The sequence below is a fragment of the Polyodon spathula genome, chromosome 18, assembly GCF_017654505.1.
Source record: "Polyodon spathula isolate WHYD16114869_AA chromosome 18, ASM1765450v1, whole genome shotgun sequence".
Classification (NCBI taxonomy): Eukaryota; Metazoa; Chordata; class Actinopteri; order Acipenseriformes; family Polyodontidae; genus Polyodon; species Polyodon spathula.
In genome coordinates this window covers 19,500,039-19,520,208 of record NC_054551.1, presented here as the reverse complement: position 1 = coordinate 19,520,208, position 20,170 = coordinate 19,500,039, and the positions used below count along the sequence as shown (strand labels likewise).

Below are 20,170 nucleotides of genomic sequence, written 5' to 3'. Positions count from 1 at the left end.
GATTAGCAATCGAGGCTGGAGAATGGGTGAGAGAAAGAGGAGATCTATTATATAAGCAATTGCTACAACGTGCTGGAAGCACCAGCACGGTACTTGTTTGGTTCGTCCACTGTCTGTCTGTCTGTCTGTTTGTTTGGCCAACGCGCCATTTTGTTTATGTTTTTTTGTTCAAACTGTTTAATAATAAACCACGTAACAGCGCAATTTAACTCATTCACCACTCTGCGTTTCATTTCCTGGTTCTGACGTCACCATCACTACAGTCAGCCTGTCACAGCATGCCATAACAGTGTTTAGACCCGACACCTTTTAGATGAACTGAATGGACCTCAATGTCTTTATTTATTTTTGAGCTTTATGGTGAGCAGATTTTGTGTACATTTCAGTGGTTATTTATTTGTATTTATTTATGAGCACAGGAATGTCATTTCATGTGTAATCCGTTACAGCAATTTGATTGGTCAATAAGGTTGAAGAAACTTCATTATTTTAAAAGACAAACAATTAAATGATTTCTGTCTGTGAATAAAGAATTAAGAGCAAAACCCCATCCTGAACTTTTCAACCCAAAATGTATACGTGTCACCAATCCCCTTCCATACATGCTAAAGAGCCTTGCATTGTGTTCTCTGAAAGTGATCACTAGGAGGAGAACAAGGCTGGCACATTGACGATAGCCATTATTAAAACACAGAGAACAACATTGCTTTTAAAACCATGAGTTTATTATGGATACTTGTACTACTATAACACTAAATATGTATTGCGATTATCAACGCAATCATCTTGACTTGAAAACACAAAAAGTTGTATTTTAAGAGCAGTGTCCACTGCATGAGCAAGCCAGGTGAGCGTTCACAATCTCTTCAATGTCTTCTTTCTTCTGGCTGAAGTTTCCTTCTAGGACATCCACAGCAGAGTCTGGGGGAGGGAAGACAGTACAACAATTAACTAAGAAAAAGGGTAAATACATTTTATGATGTTGGGTTGACATTGCCAGTGAACTGAGTTGGAAGACCATCTCTGATACCCACCCCTGAGCCTATCCCAAGAACCTGCTACTAGTTTAGCCAACTTGCATGGTATTAATGTATAATGCAGATTAATTAGGCTGATTTCCCTTCTTATGTTAGCCTCCAGAGGTAACAGGCAAATGCATTGATGTCTTACAAACAGACTTACCAGTTGGGAGGCAGTGGAAGCCAATAGTGACAGGATAGGTTTTTACAGGGGAGCATCCAGGCATACACTGAAGTATAGGATCAATTGAATAGCACTTGACTTCTCTTCCTTGAAGGTTAACCTCTTTGTTCAACTTCACAAACTCTCGCTTTAGTTTACAATCTGCAACAATAAAACACAATTTTCATTGGGTACTATAGAATACTGCAGTAAACTAAACTGTACCATTATAGACTTTTTACGTAGGTGTTGATCTGATAACCCTAAACCCTGCTGGGGTAAGCCACAGCTGGGGTTTTTCTAGGTAATTTTACAAAACAAGGGTAATCCCGGATATGTGGTTGATGAATCCAGAATGATTCTCCAGTGCAGTAAAATGTTCCAAAAAAGGAGCTGTACTTCATCCTGATGGGGCAAAAGTTGATTAAATCAACCCCTCATTGTGGCAAAATCCAAAAGAAACAAAAACGAGGGGCTGTCTCAGACAATACAAAAAACAAACACTTAGAAATCACATGATTCAACTTTTATAAATATAAATCATACACTCAAATGAACTCTTCAAGTAATAATGAAGAAATAAAAAACTTCATGAATTTAGGGGTTACATTTAAAATATCTACCAGGAGCAGATTCATATTTTACGGCTCTATTACCGTCACTGCAGGAGTCTCCTGGAATCACCCATGACTGAGCGAAGCTATCTGAGCTCTTGGCCACACATCCGCCTGGCATCTGGTACTCCTTCCTGGTTTCTCCATCCCCATGGCCACATACCCCACAAGTCTTCCCTTTCATTGAGGATCCAACCTGGATCTGCATTAACAAAGAAAAACTCACCTTTATGTATAGTACTACAGTATATGTGTGGTACTGTCTGGAACGCTCCAAATAAAGAGGCTTCTGTCACCAGTGTAAGCCACTCAAGTCAACCACAGATAATGTTCACATGCTGCCCCAACTTTCAGTCTAATCATTTAATGTCAGTGATGTTAACATGTTTTTGCAGTGCTGATTTAAATGATTAAAGATTTGTTAATACAGTACTGTAACCACATACTTAGTAGTTTTTCATAAATCAAGGAAAAAATTTGAATCATTTTTATAATGAGGTTTTACATTATACAGCGCTAACCCTTGATAACCAGACAGGAGCTATAGATACAAGGCCATTTGAAAATGTACCTTGCATTGGTCACAATCAAAGTAAACATTGTTTAGGCCATATTTGTTCGCTTCAAGGGTTAATCCATTTTCTGTACTGGTAATTGAGATTGAATCTGCAAAACAAACACAAAAACACATAAAAGTTGGTCAAATATTAAATGGGCAATTTGAATTGTACTGAGTGGAATTTACTGTGCTTCTAACTCTGTAATACTGATGGTAGGTTTTGTAACTGGTAATAAACTAAACAATGAGCTGAAAAATGAATATACAGTATCTTTCTGCTACTGCCGTCTTAAGTATTAGCTAGGTATCATATTGGAGTATTGTAGACTCAAAATAGTTGGTTATTTTACTGGAAAACATCAACTGACATTTCAGATCTATAAGCAGTGTTGCGGAGTACCGTATTACATTTAATACATTACTGTAATCTAATAAAAAATGTTGTCAATTTATAATGTAATGGTTCCTATTTCAGCCAGGTAACTAAATGTGGCAACACATTTCATTTTATTTGAAAAAAACCCTATGGTTTTAGTTAAACGTTTAAAAAAGGACTACGTCTAATGAATAACATGGAAATCAGAAGGTGCATGAACTTGCAGTTCACATGAAGGTTTTATGTAATCTTGCTAGAAAATGGTGTCAGGAAGTGGGAACGATTGGGTTTCAAAGTGATAAGTAACTGTAACTCGTTACAATTTTGTTCAAGTAACTTGTAATTGTAACAGAATACTTTTTAAAAGTAACTTCTGCAACATTGTCTACAAGTGATACATTTTGATATCAATGTTTCTTCTTTAAAGCTAATACCAGCACAATTAGAACCTATGGAGCCTTAAAGGGGGCAATTTAGCAACAAAATCCAGGTTTTCCTCCCTGGCTGAGGAATACTTCTTATACAGGGCTAGTCAGAAAAATCACAGTGATGAGCTATTAGGCATTGGGAGACAAAACCTGCAGTGAAATCCTACAACTGGATTAAGCAGACTGTTTTACTGCTGGTGAATTAGACAGGCTTTTTGCATGCGTTATCATCATATGTGTTATACCAACCAGAATCATATGGCAGGTTGGAGATCTCATTGCCATTAACCTTCACTTGAGTGGCCTGTCCATGACAATACAATTCAATGTCCCTTTAAAAAAAAAAAAAAAAGAGTATTTTTTTATGATGTTGGGTTGAAAGTATTTGGTTTCAAATATAACAATGAAACAATAATTCATGTACTATCGCATAGGAACTTCTTTCCTATGATAATCATATAACCTGTTGTTTTTGCAGCCCTTTTAATCAAGTGTATGATTCATGCTTACTTGTTAGCCACGTTCACATTTATTGCTTTGTTTTTTGAAGACGCAGTCTTTTGTGCTAGCACTATCCACTGGAGATCAGAGGAGCAGTCTTGAGACAGAACAACCTGGCAAGCGTCTGGCAATTCTGTTGAGAACTTCTTGCCATTAAACGTGACGATTTTGTTATTCTCAACTGTACACTGTCCTGGAAAAAAGAAATACAACAACATGTGTTACACTCATTAGAATGTATGCTTGCGTCATTTTCTTATTTCTTCTATAATAATAATTCATACTTATAACATTACTGTTTTAGCATGTAGAATGTAGCTCTCCCCCTCTGCATGTTGAAAACGCTTGCTCCGTTATTTAAATAAAAAAAAGCAATATCTTCATGTTTTCGGTTATGACAAGCAGAAGTTAGATGGTAAAAATGAACAGTGAAAATCACATACTGTCATTCCTGTCACCCTCCCAATATAAACATCACATTGAAATGTCCAGGCCACAATAAAACGAGAGTCAGTGAGGGACTCCTGATAATATCACATTGGTGATTTAGTTATTAGATCAATCACTTTTAATAACTGAAACATGACTAACCTAATATTAGAAGGTTTTCATGTAAGTACGTTGCTCTGCAGTATTTAAATATTCCAGATATAAAGTAGGGTACAGTAGTGTATGTGGTATACAGAACAACAAAATGAGCATGTCTGAAGCATTCTTTCAGTAAGATTTTCATTATTATAATGCGTTGTACACAGTGCTAAATGTAATAGGCTTGTATAGTGAAAGACATTGTTTTAATGAACCCTATTGGGATCAATGCAGTGTCTAGTACTATTTTTTAGATCCACAGCTAAACAGGCATATTGGTGTCAGCACCTGTTGTGAGTTGATAAACTCACCTCCGGCTATTGTCATCATTTAAGCTCAGTCCCATTGCACAGATATTAAAAAGGTTTGACTGTGTATCTGTGTATATATATATATATATATATATCTTATATATATATATATATATATATATATATATATATATATATATATATATGCAACAAACCTGACATTGTTTCCTCCAGCATAATAGGAATGTTAGCTATGCTCCATCTGGATTTTCCAGTCTCAGAGATAGCATTCTGACCAACAGGTAATGCAAAGGGAGTGCGAAGAGCTCGATTGAAAAGGGTTAACTGCAAAAATGAAGCAAACAAATACATTTCAAAACATATGCATGCATGGTCTAGAAGACACAAATACATAAAACTGAATAATAAAAACAGTTACCTTTGGTGCTTTAATAACTACATCAATGGTCCTTGTGGAAGTTGCTGCTAAAATAAAAGCAATCTGTTTGGATGGGTTTCTCTGCCAGCGCTCTGAAAATCCTAACAGGAATGCAGCGCCGGGAGCATATTCAGCAACTCTGGACAGGCAAACAAATGGGATTAGAAAGTGAAACAGACTTTCTAAATAGTATGTAACAACAACAACAACAACTGGATGTATGTTCTTTATTTTAAATCCTTTAAAGAAAGAACTTACATTAACCCTAAATTAAATAATTGCTCTGAATTTTTTCTAGTATAAGTCAAAACTATTTGCATGCCAAAACTGTCATAAACTGATAACTTAATAAGCTACAGAACCATGAAGTAATAAAACAAATACAAACATTTTTGTGGCTTGTTTTGCTATCTTAGGAATCTTCCCCCACTGCATTTTGAGCTGCACAGCCGGGTGAGTGGCCAAGTGGCCAGTCGACACCTTCATGCCCACCCTGTAGTCCTGGCATTCCTCGCCCCATTGAATCTTCACCTGGGTGAACAGGAGTGGATAAGTGTGTTAAAAAGAATCCATTGCAAAGCATTGCATTGCATTAAACCTGATTCAGTAGTTCAGGACAAACCCCAACATCATTCCTTTCCTATTGATCATTATGTGACATATAGAAACAAACAGCTGCCTCAAGCCTACTTAGCTTGAGGGTGCACCCCCTGGTCTGCTGGAGACAGTAGCCCAGTAATACATTAATAAAATAATCAATCAAAAGTTATCAGTCTTTTTACATTTCTGTGATAAAACATAATTGGCAGTCCTTCCTCTCTATTAAACTATTGCAAATGTCTATTTTTCCTACCTTAGTTTCCTGAGCACTGGGCTGCACAGCATCTGCACAGACTTGCCACTTGCTTTGTTCTCTTAAGTTGGCTGCCATCACCTGAACTTTGGGTTTATTTGTTTTGTCATCATAATAGAAAGCCACTTGGTACCCCTGCTGTTTCCCATCACTCCTTACGGCTCGAAGAACAAGAGCAAGCATGGGTGGCATTGCATCGCCAAGGAACTTAGGCTGGGTGGACACAAGATGTGTAGACACAGGTGTCATTACTGAGTACTGTCAGGTGTTAGAATCCATTACTTTAGTTGTTACAACTGTATTCTCAACCTTTTGAGATGCTGATGCAAGTCTGGAATCACTGCTGCTGCTGCTGCTGCTGCTGCTGCTGCTGCTAGACGATGAAGACCTGAGGCCATTCTGAATGTACAAAGGCAGGATTAAACATTTTTTTCAAAAACCAGCGCAAACACATTTACAGGGTCCAATCAGGGTTGGTGACAGGAGTCACAAAAGCCCACATTCTATCTTACCTGATGGACACTAGCAGACTTGAACCGGAAATCATACATCTTGTATTGCTGTAAAACAGAAAGTAATTTGTCATTACAGTTGGTATCTGAATCCTTGTGATTATTCCAAATTCAAAATGCAGTTCTGTTGTAAATTCTTTACCTGTCTCAACTTTTTCTGACTGCTGTCACTAGAAGAACTGCTGCTGCTGCTGCTGCTGCCGCTGCTGCTGCTGCTGCTGCTACTGCTGCTGCTGCTGTTGTTATTTTTATTCCTGTCTTGATCCCTGTTTTTATTCCTGTTCTGATCCTGGTCTTGATCACGATATAAATTTTGAACCTGTCCCTTGCTCTGTTTCTCCCGTTTCTTCTGCCCCTCCTGGGAAGAAGAGCTGCTGGATGAAGAGGAGGAGGAGGAGGAGGAGGAGGAGGAGGAGGAGGAAGTTGGGCGGCCCTTGCGCTTGGTGTTCATGTTCAGCTGCTTGTTCTGTTTCCTGTCCTGCTGGCTGGATGAGCTGCTGGAGGAGCTGCTGGAGGAGCTGCTGGAGCTGGAGGAGCTAGAGGATGATGAGTTTCTGTTTCTATGAATTGATTTCCTCATGCCTCCCTGGTGACAAAGTAAAGCACAATCTATTGTTAAGACAGTGTTCTCACTTTTACCTTTAAATAACGTTTCTTGATTGGGTTGCCATGGTTTCAAAACAGTCTGAATACACATGAAAATATATGTAGATTTGTTGTTTTTTTTTAATGAAAATCAATGGCTAGATTAACTGCATTGAACTCTACCAAGGCTACATAACTGCCAACATAAAATATAACTTAAGGCCTGAAGTAAAAAAAAATACATATATACAGCAAATCTACCCTGAACTTTATTTCTCCTCATGTTAAAATTTCAAAAAAATGAAAGCCTGTAATGAGAGTCAATAGAATGATTACCCCTTCTGTTTTCAGAAGTCTTTGCAGTTTCAACAGGACTGTTTTTCCTTGAGGACCTTCCTCTGTCTCCTCCTCCTTGGGCATAGCCTTCAGGGATATTAGCTTGACTATCTTCGAAGCTGCCTTTGCTCCTGCCTGAATTTCAATCTGCAGTTTTTCAAGAGATTCCTCTATATGAGCTGTAAACACATCAACAACAGTCATTAACAAGGTAAAGATTGGTACTGGAAAGTGAAATACATCTTGTTTGTTTTATCTTGCATAATTCTCATACATGAAATGTTCAAGTTTCTAAGGATAAATGAATGACATGGATCAACCTCCATTGCAAACATTGAAAATTTCAATTTAGCATGTTCTACCTGATTATGCATGGACTTCATAAACCATGGACAACAACTTAAATTAACACATTTCAATCACACAATTCATGTATATCAATGAATAACCATGCATATTTGACCATGGGGATAACAATTACATTTAGATTTCCCTTTGCTATAAACCTTTGCTTCTCTGTTAGAGTAGTACCTGGTTTAAGAGACACTTTCGCTGTGTGTTCTCCAATGATTTTATACAGTGGAGAGTTTCTGATGAAAGCAGCATTTTGTGATTTTCCCTGAAAGCAGAACTGGATCCCGAATTCTGTTGCTTTTGCGCAGTAGTTGTGTGGTTCAGCTGATGCCTCTTGCTGTTGTGCTTGATCTTCAGAATATGGAACTTCTGCTGACTGTATTTGGTCAGAGGACAGTCTTGACTGGAGTTGAACACAAAATAGATAAATACTCTTATTATCCAAACATTAGGATAGATACACTTATTATCATTAGTGCCTAAGATGGTGAAATCTGTAAAGGGATATTTCTTACTATGCCTTGTTCATGTTGAAAAGGTGTTTGTTCTTGAGATGTGAAACGTTGCTTCATTATGTTCACTTGAGCTGAATCAGGCAATAGCGGGGTCTTTCTTTCAGATAAATCTTGCAAATTTCTGGAAACAGCAAACGCTTGAACCCTGTTGAAATGTTAAATTAGTGAATGGCCATGAATTACATAATAATAATATATGTGTTTTATTATTATTATTATTATTATTATTATTATTATTATAGGCATGATAACAGGGAATTAAAAACTGTAGGTAACAACCTGGTGAAACCCTGCTTTTGTAAGATCAGGATTTACAAACAGAACAAGCACGTGCTAAGTCAGAAGAAAGGTAAAGAAGTTATAAGTGGTGATAGCTATGTCCAGCAAATTAATAAATGAAAAACCAGCAACAAAAAAGCACTAAAATAACAGGTGTGTTTGTGCAAAATGGCAAAATGAAGCAGTACATTGAAATGTATTGAAAATCATATGTAATTTAAATAATTGCGTACCTCAGGGACAAAAGGTTTTCCTCCTGCTGACACGGTAAAGCCTCTAACTTGAAGTTTTGTTCCTTCATGTCAATCCTTGCATTGAACTTCATTGGGATTGCCATGCGGGCTTTTGCACGTAATTCCACTCCAGCCTGAATTAAATGGGTGTTGATGCCCATCACTGCTACTGTGTGAATGGAGACACTGCAAAATACAAAATATTATAGTGTACATTTAAATCACTTTCACACGATTGCATCCTTCAATATTTATGCGTTTATTGCTTTGCTGTTTGACAGACCTACCTGGGGCTGAGGTCGGCTTGCATCTGAATGTGGGAATTCAGCAGCTGAGAGATTCGGAAGCTGTCAGTGGGGGCAGGTGACAGTTGTGTTCGGACTTTTCAGCGAACAAAAGGAGATACAAGTATTTCAAAATGTTGGAAATAGCTTCATTTAATAACTTACTAATCTATCAATAGAGATAAATATGACAGAAAATACAAGCAGCTGAGTTTCCATTTACACTGGAGTACAAATACTTTGAATCACACAGGTGAGATTGTATTTGCAGCAAAACTGCAGGGATTCTTTAGAAACAGTGAATGCTGATATTAAAGCTTTACCTTTCCTGTGTGTGCTTTCAAAGTGTAAGCATTCTTACCATTAACTGCAACATTAGATACAGCAGCAGAGTACAGGCTCATTTCCATGGGAAAGCCAACGCAAGTGGGTACAATTCGACGCACTTCGGCAGCCAGCAAGGGCTTGGACCACTGTGCTGCAGTTCCATCCTGAAGCCTCCTGAGCACCCTTCTCACAGCGTCTTGTCTTTCTAAAGGTCCGGTGATTGTCTGCAATTGATCATGGGAAAGGAGGGTCTTAAAGGCCCTTTTAAAATTCTTAATGTACAATATTGATACATATAGTTACAAAAATTCTTGCTTGTAAATCTGTATTGGTTTGATTGCTGACAATGACTGAAAGCTTTCTGTACCTGAACTGCATTTTCAATGACATTCCTGTCAATTTCAGAGAAGGAAACCTCTTGTCCAAACAGCTTGATATAGGCTGATGCCAGCAGTTTGTTGGATGGTATGGCCTTCCAGCCAGAGAGCTGTGTGAAGTAAAAGGATGACAGTGTCAGTTACCAGCAGGGCCAGTTTCAACATTCCAAGTTCATTTAGACTAGTTCAAGTAGTTTCCCCCCCCCCCCCTGTTTATGCTGTGTTAATCAGGGTAATAGTGAAAAAGCTGATATTCCTTATTAGATTAATTGTTAAGTACACTTTTTCCTCAGAAGTGGAAAGCTGAAAAAAACATAGAATTGTTTCTTAAAATGTACCCCTACATTGCACAACAGACTTAAAAGGTCTTAAAAGCTAGTGTTTGTAATCCACTAAACCTAAACCTCTGCCAATTATTTAGTTATTTATTTAAGATTTTGATCACTATGGTCATACATATACATTTTTTCATGGTATTTAAACATTTTTAATTATCCCCGCAACAATATTTGCCAGTCTATTCTTGATTTTTAATGAAGAGCATATGTATGTGTCATTATTACACAGCTAACAGAGCCAAGGTGAACAACTGCTGCCTTGTGTACACTTACAGTTTTAAGAATGCGCTCAATCTTGCTGCGAGCACTGCTGACTGATGTGTGTTGTTTTCTAAGGACTTCTTGCAGTCCCTCTGCTCGGACTCCAACCTGTGATGAAGCAAATGATAACATATTAACTCTCTCTACCATATATATTGTACTTTTTCTAAACTGTCTTTCCAGAAACACTTTTCAATCTAACTGTTTTAATAGTTACAGGGCATTGGACATAGCTATACACAGAGCATACTGTAGGTACTATATTAGTTTACTGGTCTGCTGTAATGGAGTAAACTTAATCAAGTTGATGCTTCTACCTCTAGTAGGTCTGCTGCAGATCCAGCCATATATCCCCGGATTTTGGACACAACAGCTGTGGGGAGGATGTTGGCTGCGTCGTTTATCACAAAGACATTAGCTGCTACTCCGGCCATCAGTTCAGCTAGAAAGAAAGAGTGTTGTCAGTGTTTCAGTCCATAATTGGTAGCATAGTTTAGAGGAGCAGTAACATTATATATATTATATATACATATATATATTTAACTTACTTCTAAAAGCATCAAGGTGAATAGCCTTGCTGTATTGGTAGCTCAGTCTATCAAGTTTGGAGCTCAGAAGCTTGACAGCTACATTGCAGGCAGCAGCACTATTGGGAAAAAATGACTGCAGTTAGAATATATATTATTACAGTTTCATATATATATAACCGCTTAAAATGGATCCCTAACTAGAGTGTTACCAACATTGTTCGGTTATATTTAAGTTAGAGAACAATCAACAAGGCATTCATTAAAATGTTAATCTTTAACCTACCTCCTTATTTCCTGAATGCATAATACACTGACAGCTTGCCATTGTCTCTATTATATTATTATTATTATTATTATTATTATTATTATTATTATTATTATTATTATTATTATTATTATTATTATTATCTTTAACCCATTTGGGCAGGACTGTGAAATCTCATTGGTTCTTACACTGGGCGTGTGTCTGGAGCAGTGCTTCTGGTGAGAGACTTCATGTGGGAGTAGGTGAAACTGGCCACTTGCAAACTGGTCTCCTTCAGCAGGGCCTCAGCTACGGTTGCCACAAGTGCCATGGGGGGTCTGGTTTCAAACAGAACTACACAAGCCAGCATTCGGACCTCAGGATGTAATTTTTTCTCCATAAAGATCTGCAGAGCAATTTCCTGAACCTGTAAGAAAAGTGCAGTATGCATTGTAGAGTTTTAGCGATGTCATTGCCCGTGCAATACCATTCATGGTATCATATTCTGAATCCATCTCACCTTTCTTGGTTCCTTCTTGGCGATGTTCCTGAGGGCCATCAAAGCATCCCCTTGAATTTTGACTGGAAGCTGTGACGCTCCAGAGGAAAACCCTGGTAGGAACTTCTGGATGCGCTTGATACTAGAAGGCTGTCCTGCATTGCCCAAAGCCTTCAGGGCAAGGACCATGTCTTCGTGATGAGCTCTGCTAGCAGCATCAGCAGCAAGGTCATGGAGAGGCTAAGAAAACAAGGAGGTTTGAGATGAACATCATCACAGCAGTTCATAGAGACTGACTCCAGTACCCTGAGAGACACCTACCTGTAATGTTTTCTCTGGGCAGCTCTGAAATTTAGCACAGTACTTGTGAACCATGGAGCCATAAGCAAGTAGAGCAATTTTATGGAGAACGTGTGACTTCTGGACATGGCTAGAGGTGGCGATGTCCTGAAATGAGAAAGGTTATTGTTACTGTAAAAGATGTTTTTCATTGCATCACTGATAACACCGTGTAACAATTTTTTTTTTTGTTTTTGTTCCTGGGTAATAAGTGTTATTTCCTAATTGCTTATGCCTCAAAAGTATAGAAAATGGCTATTATTCCCCACAAACTTTGCTTTTGTGACCAGGACAGTGATATTTCAAAATATCACTATTTTCAATGGGAAAACGGGCAAATGTGTGTCTTTTCCTTCACATAAAGTCAGAAAAAAACAACATATGAATCCAAATTAACATGTATTTATACTAAAGTAATACAAAAATGACTACAAAAGATTTAGAAGTGAGTAGTTTTTCGAGATTTATGATTATACTGTATTGGCATAAGCAATTAGGAAATAACACTTACTACCCAGGAACAAAAATTGTGTTACATAGTGTAATGTGGCATTATGTGCATGACTTGACCAACTTACAGCTGCAATTTGCATGGTATCTTGGTCAGCTTTCATTAGGTGCATTGCTGTCAGGAGAGCCTGGGCTGCTTCTGTCTCTGTGATGTCCCTATTCTGGATTTTCTCTTTTATGAACTTCAGTGCACTGGGCGTTCCTATTGCAGGAACTGCATCCAGGATCCAGCGTCTATAAAAGATGCAAACAGAGGGAGAAGCAGTGTTAACTGTCAATGTTCAGCAAACTGCGTCTATTATAATCCATAGAACCCAAACTTTACCTGTAGTCATTTCTGTTTTGAAACTGTTTCCAGATGGCCTCAATGTTCTGATGGCTGGCTGAACGCAACAACTGGGTGAGCTGAAGGAACTTGGCTGGGGCATCAGCGTGGACCTGCTCCTGATTATTCTGTACCAGATGATGCAGGATCTCCACTATCTGTAATCCATAGACACAGAAATGTAAGTAAGGAATGATATTTCAATGAATTGGTTTGAAATGTGCTGAACTAGTGGTTTGCAAAGGATTTCAGCCAGGCACCTCTGTCTCTGGATTTTTGGTCCTGAAGAGCTGAACTGGTGTCTGGAGAAGTTCAGATGCAAACTGGTAATGCAGAGACCCTCGGTTCTGGAACTGAGTTTCAGGCACTTTTACTGGGTTGTTTTTTATATTCTTCAGAACTAGCTTTTGCCTGGTTAAAAATATGACACAATAAGAAAGTGGTACAAAATGATCATAATAACTGCATTAAACTAATAAGTAGGATGTCTTTTTAGTACACCCAACAAGCTGTACTCTGGAGGTGGAATGTGCGTATTCAATCAACAGTTTGTTGTCAAATATTCAGTAAATAAGCTCTAATCTGCTCGATACATTACATATGAAATAGTAAGGGGCGTACCATGCTTCCATTTGAGCAGCTCCATGCATTTCATTAAAGGGTGTGAACTGATGCATCTCCTGAGCATTCACTTGAGTGATCAGAGCACCATTGTCAGTGGGTTTCATCACATATGTGTAAGTAGCGGCGCCTCGCAGGTTCTTTCCATTCTAATCAGATACGCACAGGAAGATATGTTAGACATAGAAAAACACCACGGAGAACAAAGTTCAAAGGAAAAGTTATCAAGTATTTTACCTGTTGACAGCGGTCACATTGCTCTGTATAAACCATACCAATGTCCTTCTTTTTTCTGTCCTCGCAGTTATTCAGGTCCTTGGATTTTGTGACAATGATGTGATTCGCCTTCTGGTCTTCTTGAATCACATAGCTTGTTTGGCAGACACCTTGAACTCCATCCTAAGGAACAGAGTTCTCATAAACAGCGGAACTCTCTACAAGTGTATCAATCAGTGACAAAAAATGTTTAGTCTTTGTTACCTCCTGCAATTCGTACACATTCTGGGTCTTCTTGATGTTAATTTGTAGCATGTTCAGGATTCCTCTCTGGATGTTGATGACAGTCTCTGATACCTCCGCGGGAGAGTAAATGTTTCCAACACGGCCGTTGCTGTACTCAAACTTGATGGGTTTCTGTAGCTGAGAAGCCAATGCCTGGGAGAGTTTTTCTGCAGGTCTGAATGGATCTTTGGGCCAGATCCCATTATATTCCTTAATCTGGGGATCAACAATCTGAGAAACAAACAGAATCGGTTTACAGTAGAGTGTAAACATGCAGAGTAGCTGCATAGCTGAAGTTATGAATTGATGATACATTTGATTGGCTTCGTATCTGAAGTGTGCTGTTTTCCATTAAACTAATTTGGCTTGCTTCAGTTCACTTTGAAAAGCTACTTCATGTATTCTATGACAGGACATTAAATAAAAGCAATGTTGGGGTTTTAATAGCTTTCGTTTGCGGTGTAAAACATTTTATCAGCATGAGAATGGCCGTCATAAAGCCTCAAGTGCCACTTCTTCAAAGTTTAAATTTCATTTAAATTTGAAAGAAGAAAATTCCACATTGAGATTCGAATGCTTTGAAAATATGGGCCCAATTTTTTTTTATTTTTCTGGCCAAGACATACATTTATAGTATAAAAAGAGCACATTACGAGGCACTTTAAGAATGTCTCTTCTGTGGAAGCAAGACTTCCAGGTCTTTTTCTCAATTAAAAATAAAATAAAAAAGGTTAATTCTATTCTGCTTATTAATTTATTATCAGGAGAGTTTGTGTGCAAATCATCGTGTCAGTTTCACGCACCTTAAGCAAGTATGTTTTCTGGGCGACTCCGCTGATTTGCACTTTGCAGCCCAATTTCAGGCCGGCTCTTGCCAGGCCCTTCTCAGGAAGCCCAGCCAGAAGCTGACCCTCATAATCGTACTCATAGGTCTTACTGCTGCTGTAATCTGGGTCTGCAATGAAGCACAGATACCAGTTACCACGGAAAACAATTAAAAAACAATTCATTAATAAATACAATACAACTTAAAATATACTTACTCAAGTTATCCGGAGCAGCAGCTGAAAATATTAAGAATATACATATATATATATTAAAAAGTTAGAAAAAAGAAAATAATAAATCCATACCGTATTTAAAATATATACATGTATTTATATACTTACCCACAATGGCTATAGCCAGTGCGACTATGATCCCCTTCATGGTCGTAGGTAAGTGCAGGGTCTCTTCTGTCAGCCTATTTATACACAGTATATTGCTCAGGACCACTTGATTTGCTCATGCGCAGGTTTTTTTTGTGCTGATTTATGCTTTTTTTTGTTTTTGTTTTTGGCTATCTAGCCACTTAACATATCAGATTGTCATTGTGCCAATTTTATCGATTTTAACAAATACATTGTAGAGTAACAGATAGTGAGCAGGTTTTGTATAAAAAGTAAGTAGCTATGAATTACATTTTACATTTTTTGTTTTACTGAACTTATTAGGATTTTGGTTTATTAGGAGTTTGGTTCTTATTGAAATAAATGATATATATAATATATATATTATATATATATATATATATATATATATATATATATATATATATATATATATATATATATATATGAAACCTACTGAATAATGTTACGTTAACATATTGAATTACATACCGCTTTGTAGTTTCCAATATACTTAACAAAAAACTGACAAAAAAAATGTGACATTTCAAAATCTAATATGAAACACTGTATAACTATTGTGGCTTCCGGTAGACTTTTGCTTTGTCATTTTGTAGATTCTTTGATTACATGATGTTAAATAAAAAGGTCTAAATTATGTTCATATGTTTGGGTTTTTTTATTATTATATCTCAATGCTAAAATTCTAGGTGATGCAAAACCTTTGGCCATAGCGGTAGGTAGGCAGTGTTTTTATTTTTCTTCTTGAATTGAGTTTTTTAGTGTCTAAACACTATTACAATATGTCTTTTATGGCCGCCTTTGATCCTATGTTTGAATTCTGTGAAAAAACTGAAACCACAGAGAACTGTAGATTCATCACAGAAACCACATGCACTGAATTCACAGCAGTAAATTCCTCGCTTTCCTATCTGTATAGGCATTGTGTATCGACGGGCCCGACCTTCTCGTGTGAATACCTCAGGCATCGTAATAGCTAGCTTACATATAAAGTACATAATTCGAGCTTTCCAATGATGAATCGTATGTCCTGAACAGACGTTCCTAAGCAAAATACAGCAATCCGAAACCATGGCTTGAGTCATGTGACAGAGTCAGGTCCTAAGTTTCGTTTTTTGCCTATTACTTGGTCACTTCAGTAGCGTTCCGGTTTCAGTGTGATTTAAAAGTGCAGGCTTTGTGCTTTCCATTGATGTCATGCATTCATACTTTCTACCACCCCCTCAGTGCTCCAGTGCTGTGACGCGCAACAAATTGGTAGGTGTGTTCAAATGTCTGTAACTCGAAAAAGGAGAACTAGGAACACAGTCAATATATTAAATAAAAGAGGAGGCTTGGGGCTTTCTAGTGATATTTCAATGGGCTGTGCAAGTTCCTAGAATAAACTACAGCATCCAGAATACAGTGGTGCCTTCACTTGCTAGGAGACCGCTGTGCGCATTGGGCGTATTACAAACGATGGCTAGTATTATAGGAAAAGCAAAGTAAAGTGTTCATATACACATTTGCAGTCATTCATTTTCTCCAGCTGTTAGTTATATGTTGTTTTATTGAAGGGGTCCGGTTGGACACCAAGTTACAGTTAGTTTTCTGACATGTCCTTATGAGGTTTAACTATTGTCAAGTATAATATCACTCACATTGCACAGTATATGTTTAATATATAAAATTTGTATTCTTTGTATCCGATCTAGACGGTTTCACAGATATTTCTTTTTTTATTCATTCAAATTAAGAATGATTCTCTTTGTGAACCCGTCCAAAACGGACACAACAGATACTGTCCTTACTCTGACTTGAGAACTGAAGCGCAGCTCCTGAACTCATAGTCAAAGCACCTTAACACAGGCTTATCAAACTATATACAGTACAGAGAAAAAGTTTAACATTAAATATCCATGTGTGCAAAAGTATGTGAACCTTTAGATTCAGTAACGGGTTGCGCCCCCTTGAGCAGCAATGACTTTAACTAAGCGTTTCCTGTAACTGTTGGTCAGTATCTCACATCGGTTTTGAGGAATTCTGTCCCATTCCTCCTTACAGAACTGCTTCAACTTGGTGACATTTGAGGGCTTCCTTGCATGGAGAGCTCGCCTCAGGTCCTGTCACAACATTTCAATGGGGTTTAGGTCCGGACTGTGACTAGGCCATTCTAAAACGCAGAATTTCTTCTTCTGCAGCCATGCATTTGTAGATCTGCTTGGGATCATTGTTTTGCTGCATGACCCACTTTTGGTTCAGCTTCAGCTCACGGACGGATGGCCTGACATTCTCCTCTAAAATCTTCTGATACAATGCAGAATTCATGGTTGTGTCAATGATTGCAAGCCATCCAGGTCCTGAGGCAGCAAAGCAGCCCCAAACCATCACACTCCCACCACCATGCTTGACGGTTGGAATGAGGTTCATCTGTTCGAACGCAGTGTTTGGTTTTTGCCAAACATAATGTTTCTCATTGAGGCCAAAAGGTTCTACCTTTGACTCATCTGTCCAGAGAACACTGTTCCAAAAGTCTTGTAGATCATCTATGTGCTCTTTGGCAAACTTCAGACGGGCAGCAATGTTCTTTTTAGAGAGCAGTGGTTTCCTCCTGGCTATCCTTCCATGAACACCATTCTTGTTCAGTCTTTTTTTGATAGTTGAGTCATGAACACTCACATCAGCCAAAGCGAGAGTGGCCTGCAGATCCTTGGATGTTACTCTGGGGTTCTTTGTGACTTCCTTGATGATTTTCCGGTTTGTTCTTGGAGAGATTTTGGTAGGACGACCACTCCTGGGTAGAGTAACTGTGGTATTGAACTTTCTCCGTTTGTAGACTGTCTGACAGTAGATTGGTGGAGCTCCAAATCCTTATAAATGGTTTTGTAACCCTTTCTAGACTGATGAGTATCAATAACTGTTTTTCCTCAGAGATTTCTTTTGATCGTGGCATGACGTGTTTCTACACACCTGTATGGTGAAGACCAAACTCACAAAGTTTCTGATATTTATATAGGGTGGGGCTTCCCAAACTCACCCCTGAAGATCTACCTAATTATTTAAACACCTGATTCTAATTATCCCCTTAAATGGGCTGATAAAACCAGGGGATGACTTACTTTTTCACATACCCTGAATCTTAATTACTCATTGTTTGTCTAATTCATAGATCATTTTGTTTAAAAAGACATGGAATTGGTTAATGTAAACCCTATTGGATATTTAAGAAAAGACGGCTATCGTGGTAAAACTACAGAATTTCTATAATTATCATTGGGGTTCACAAACTTTTTCTCGGCACTATATATATATAGAAACACTCAGAAAGAAAATAATAATGAAAATGTAAAATAATTTAATGCTTACTCCATGGTTTTGCTGTGTTTCCTGTGCTTTTAGTCTGCTTACCAGCATTTACCCTGATTTACCTCAGTGAAGTTTTAGAAGGGCTCCAACATCATTCCTGGGTATTGTATGTTTGATTTCATACCTAAAATTCTAATCTAGTAAATATAAAAAAATACCAAAAATATATATGTAAAAAAACTGTTTTGTAATTATACTCAACAGACAAGTAGGATGATATAATCATTGTGTTTATCAGTCTTTGGAGTGTGTCACCAGTTGGCACACTTTGATTGTAACAATACTGTTATCATAGCAATGGTCAGGTTAATCTGACTTTACATTTGTCCCATCGCTTAACTGATAACGCCATTATCAAAGTAATATCTTATCTCTTTCACCTTGGTGAAGACTGACCAGCTCAACAAACAGACCAGCCTGACACTGGAGCCTCTCACGTTAGCCGTTTCTCTCACTTTACTAAATCAATGGTTCCCACAGTATTTTATTGCAAGTCTTCTAAAGTGATATATATATTATTTATATGTTACAATAATTCATCATGAAACAACAGAGATTGATCCCAGCCATTGGTACCCACTCTGCCTCGTTGGCTCTGGCACGGACATACACAGAAGGAGCAGTGAGACCATGTCATTCCAGTGGCCAGGATCAAATGCCATTAAAAAACAGCAGTTTGATTAAGGAAGGGCAGATCTTGAACCTACCAGCACTCACACTAGAGGCAGGGAGAGGGAACAAGGCCCCATCCACAGTACATGAGATCACAGCACCCAGAATGAGCTTTAGATAAAGGTCTACTCTCGCTCCTCTGGGCCTGAGCCTCCTCAGCTGCGGTAAACCTTACAGAACAGCGAATTAGAAATCAGCATGGCTGAGGAGGTCGAGAGGTAAGGCTTTGTGGTTAAAGGGAGGCTGAATGGTTGAGATGAAGAGAGGCAACAACACAAGGAATGGCAGCAGCACAGGCAGACAGAGGCAAGTTTAAGTAACAAAGGAGTTTCCTTTGCAACCAGGAAAAGGGTTGGCTGCCCTGCCCTGTCTGACCATCTGCAAGCTTCCAATTAATTTTATGGAAATACAAGAATTAGTTCAATATTCACTCCAAAAAAAGCCAAGAAAAAGACTTGGTGAAAATTGGTCTGTTGGTTATCTTGTCAAACTGTTGGAGTCTGTCCTTTGTAAATGAGTTAGCAAGTAACAACAATTAAACACTGGGCATAACTTAAGATTGTTTAGTTTACTATTGGTATTTGAATGACAATAATTACCTTGCTAAAACCTTCAAGAGCAGATTGACTATTAGCGATTGAAGGGTACCCTCTTCTGGTAGTACTAAAGTTTAAGTTACCCTAATGATTCAACCTGACTTATAAATACCTGTCGCATGAAATTGTACATGGTTTTAAAAAAAAAAAAAAAAAAAAAAAAAAAATGTTATATATACGCACACAGACACAACTTAGTAAAAACTGTCTAACATTTTTATCATAGAAAAAATAAATAACGGAATGCCTGTAGGGTTAAAGTACAGTGTCTGTCATCTCTTCCCCCACCTGCTATTGGCTCAGGTCAACACTAACACAAACAACCTCTAAACAGTGTACCAATATTTGGATTCAGGCTTTTTACAACAGTAAGGAAAACCAATTTAAAAGAATCTCAAAAAATAATAGAACTTGTACATTATACCCGTGGTATATACACTCAACAAATATTGTGGCAAATGAATGAATACAGAACCACTGGGGTCAAGCCATTTATTGACCATTTTACCCCAATCAAACCCCTTAAATTAAATAACCTGATTTTACCTTTTCTTTATACCTTTATAAATTACCCTATTCTATGTCATACCATTTTACAAGTGTAGA

General features: G+C 37.9%; 1 protein-coding gene across 1 annotated transcript; it reads right to left on the bottom strand.

The window, feature by feature from the left end:
• Positions 1-703: 703 nt before the first annotated feature.
• Positions 704-14,975, bottom strand: LOC121294080 (vitellogenin-like). The gene is made up of 35 exons (XM_041217634.1): positions 14,931-14,975; positions 14,805-14,825; positions 14,565-14,716; positions 13,741-13,992; positions 13,498-13,659; positions 13,261-13,409; positions 12,900-13,050; positions 12,640-12,797; positions 12,383-12,548; positions 11,787-11,912; positions 11,487-11,705; positions 11,176-11,393; positions 10,741-10,838; positions 10,510-10,634; positions 10,205-10,300; positions 9,584-9,703; positions 9,251-9,440; positions 8,893-8,986; positions 8,606-8,791; positions 8,094-8,238; positions 7,756-7,981; positions 7,225-7,403; positions 6,446-6,889; positions 6,304-6,351; positions 6,101-6,190; positions 5,792-6,004; positions 5,327-5,469; positions 4,939-5,077; positions 4,715-4,844; positions 3,670-3,853; positions 3,409-3,491; positions 2,368-2,462; positions 1,839-1,998; positions 1,183-1,344; positions 704-921 (listed from the first exon to the last, which is right to left on the bottom strand). The coding sequence occupies exons 1-35, from the start codon at positions 14,968-14,970 to the stop codon at positions 815-817; spliced, it is 5,271 nt and encodes a 1,756-aa protein (XP_041073568.1). The 5' UTR covers positions 14,971-14,975; the 3' UTR covers positions 704-814.
• Between the last annotated feature and the right edge of the window lie 5,195 nt (positions 14,976-20,170).

Bases quoted from the DNA above. Each gene is read 5' to 3' on its own strand.
- LOC121294080 (XM_041217634.1), bottom strand. From the start codon at position 14,970: ATGAAGGGGATCATAGTCGCACTGGCTATAGCCATTGTGG. The intron at 10,301-10,509 runs GTAGAAGCATCA...GCTTCATCACAG, and splicing joins CTGCAGCAGACCTACTAGAG to GTTGGAGTCCGAGCAGAGGG. The intron at 922-1,182 runs GTAAGTCTGTTT...TCCCTCCCCCAG, and splicing joins CTTCCACTGCCTCCCAACTG to ACTCTGCTGTGGATGTCCTA.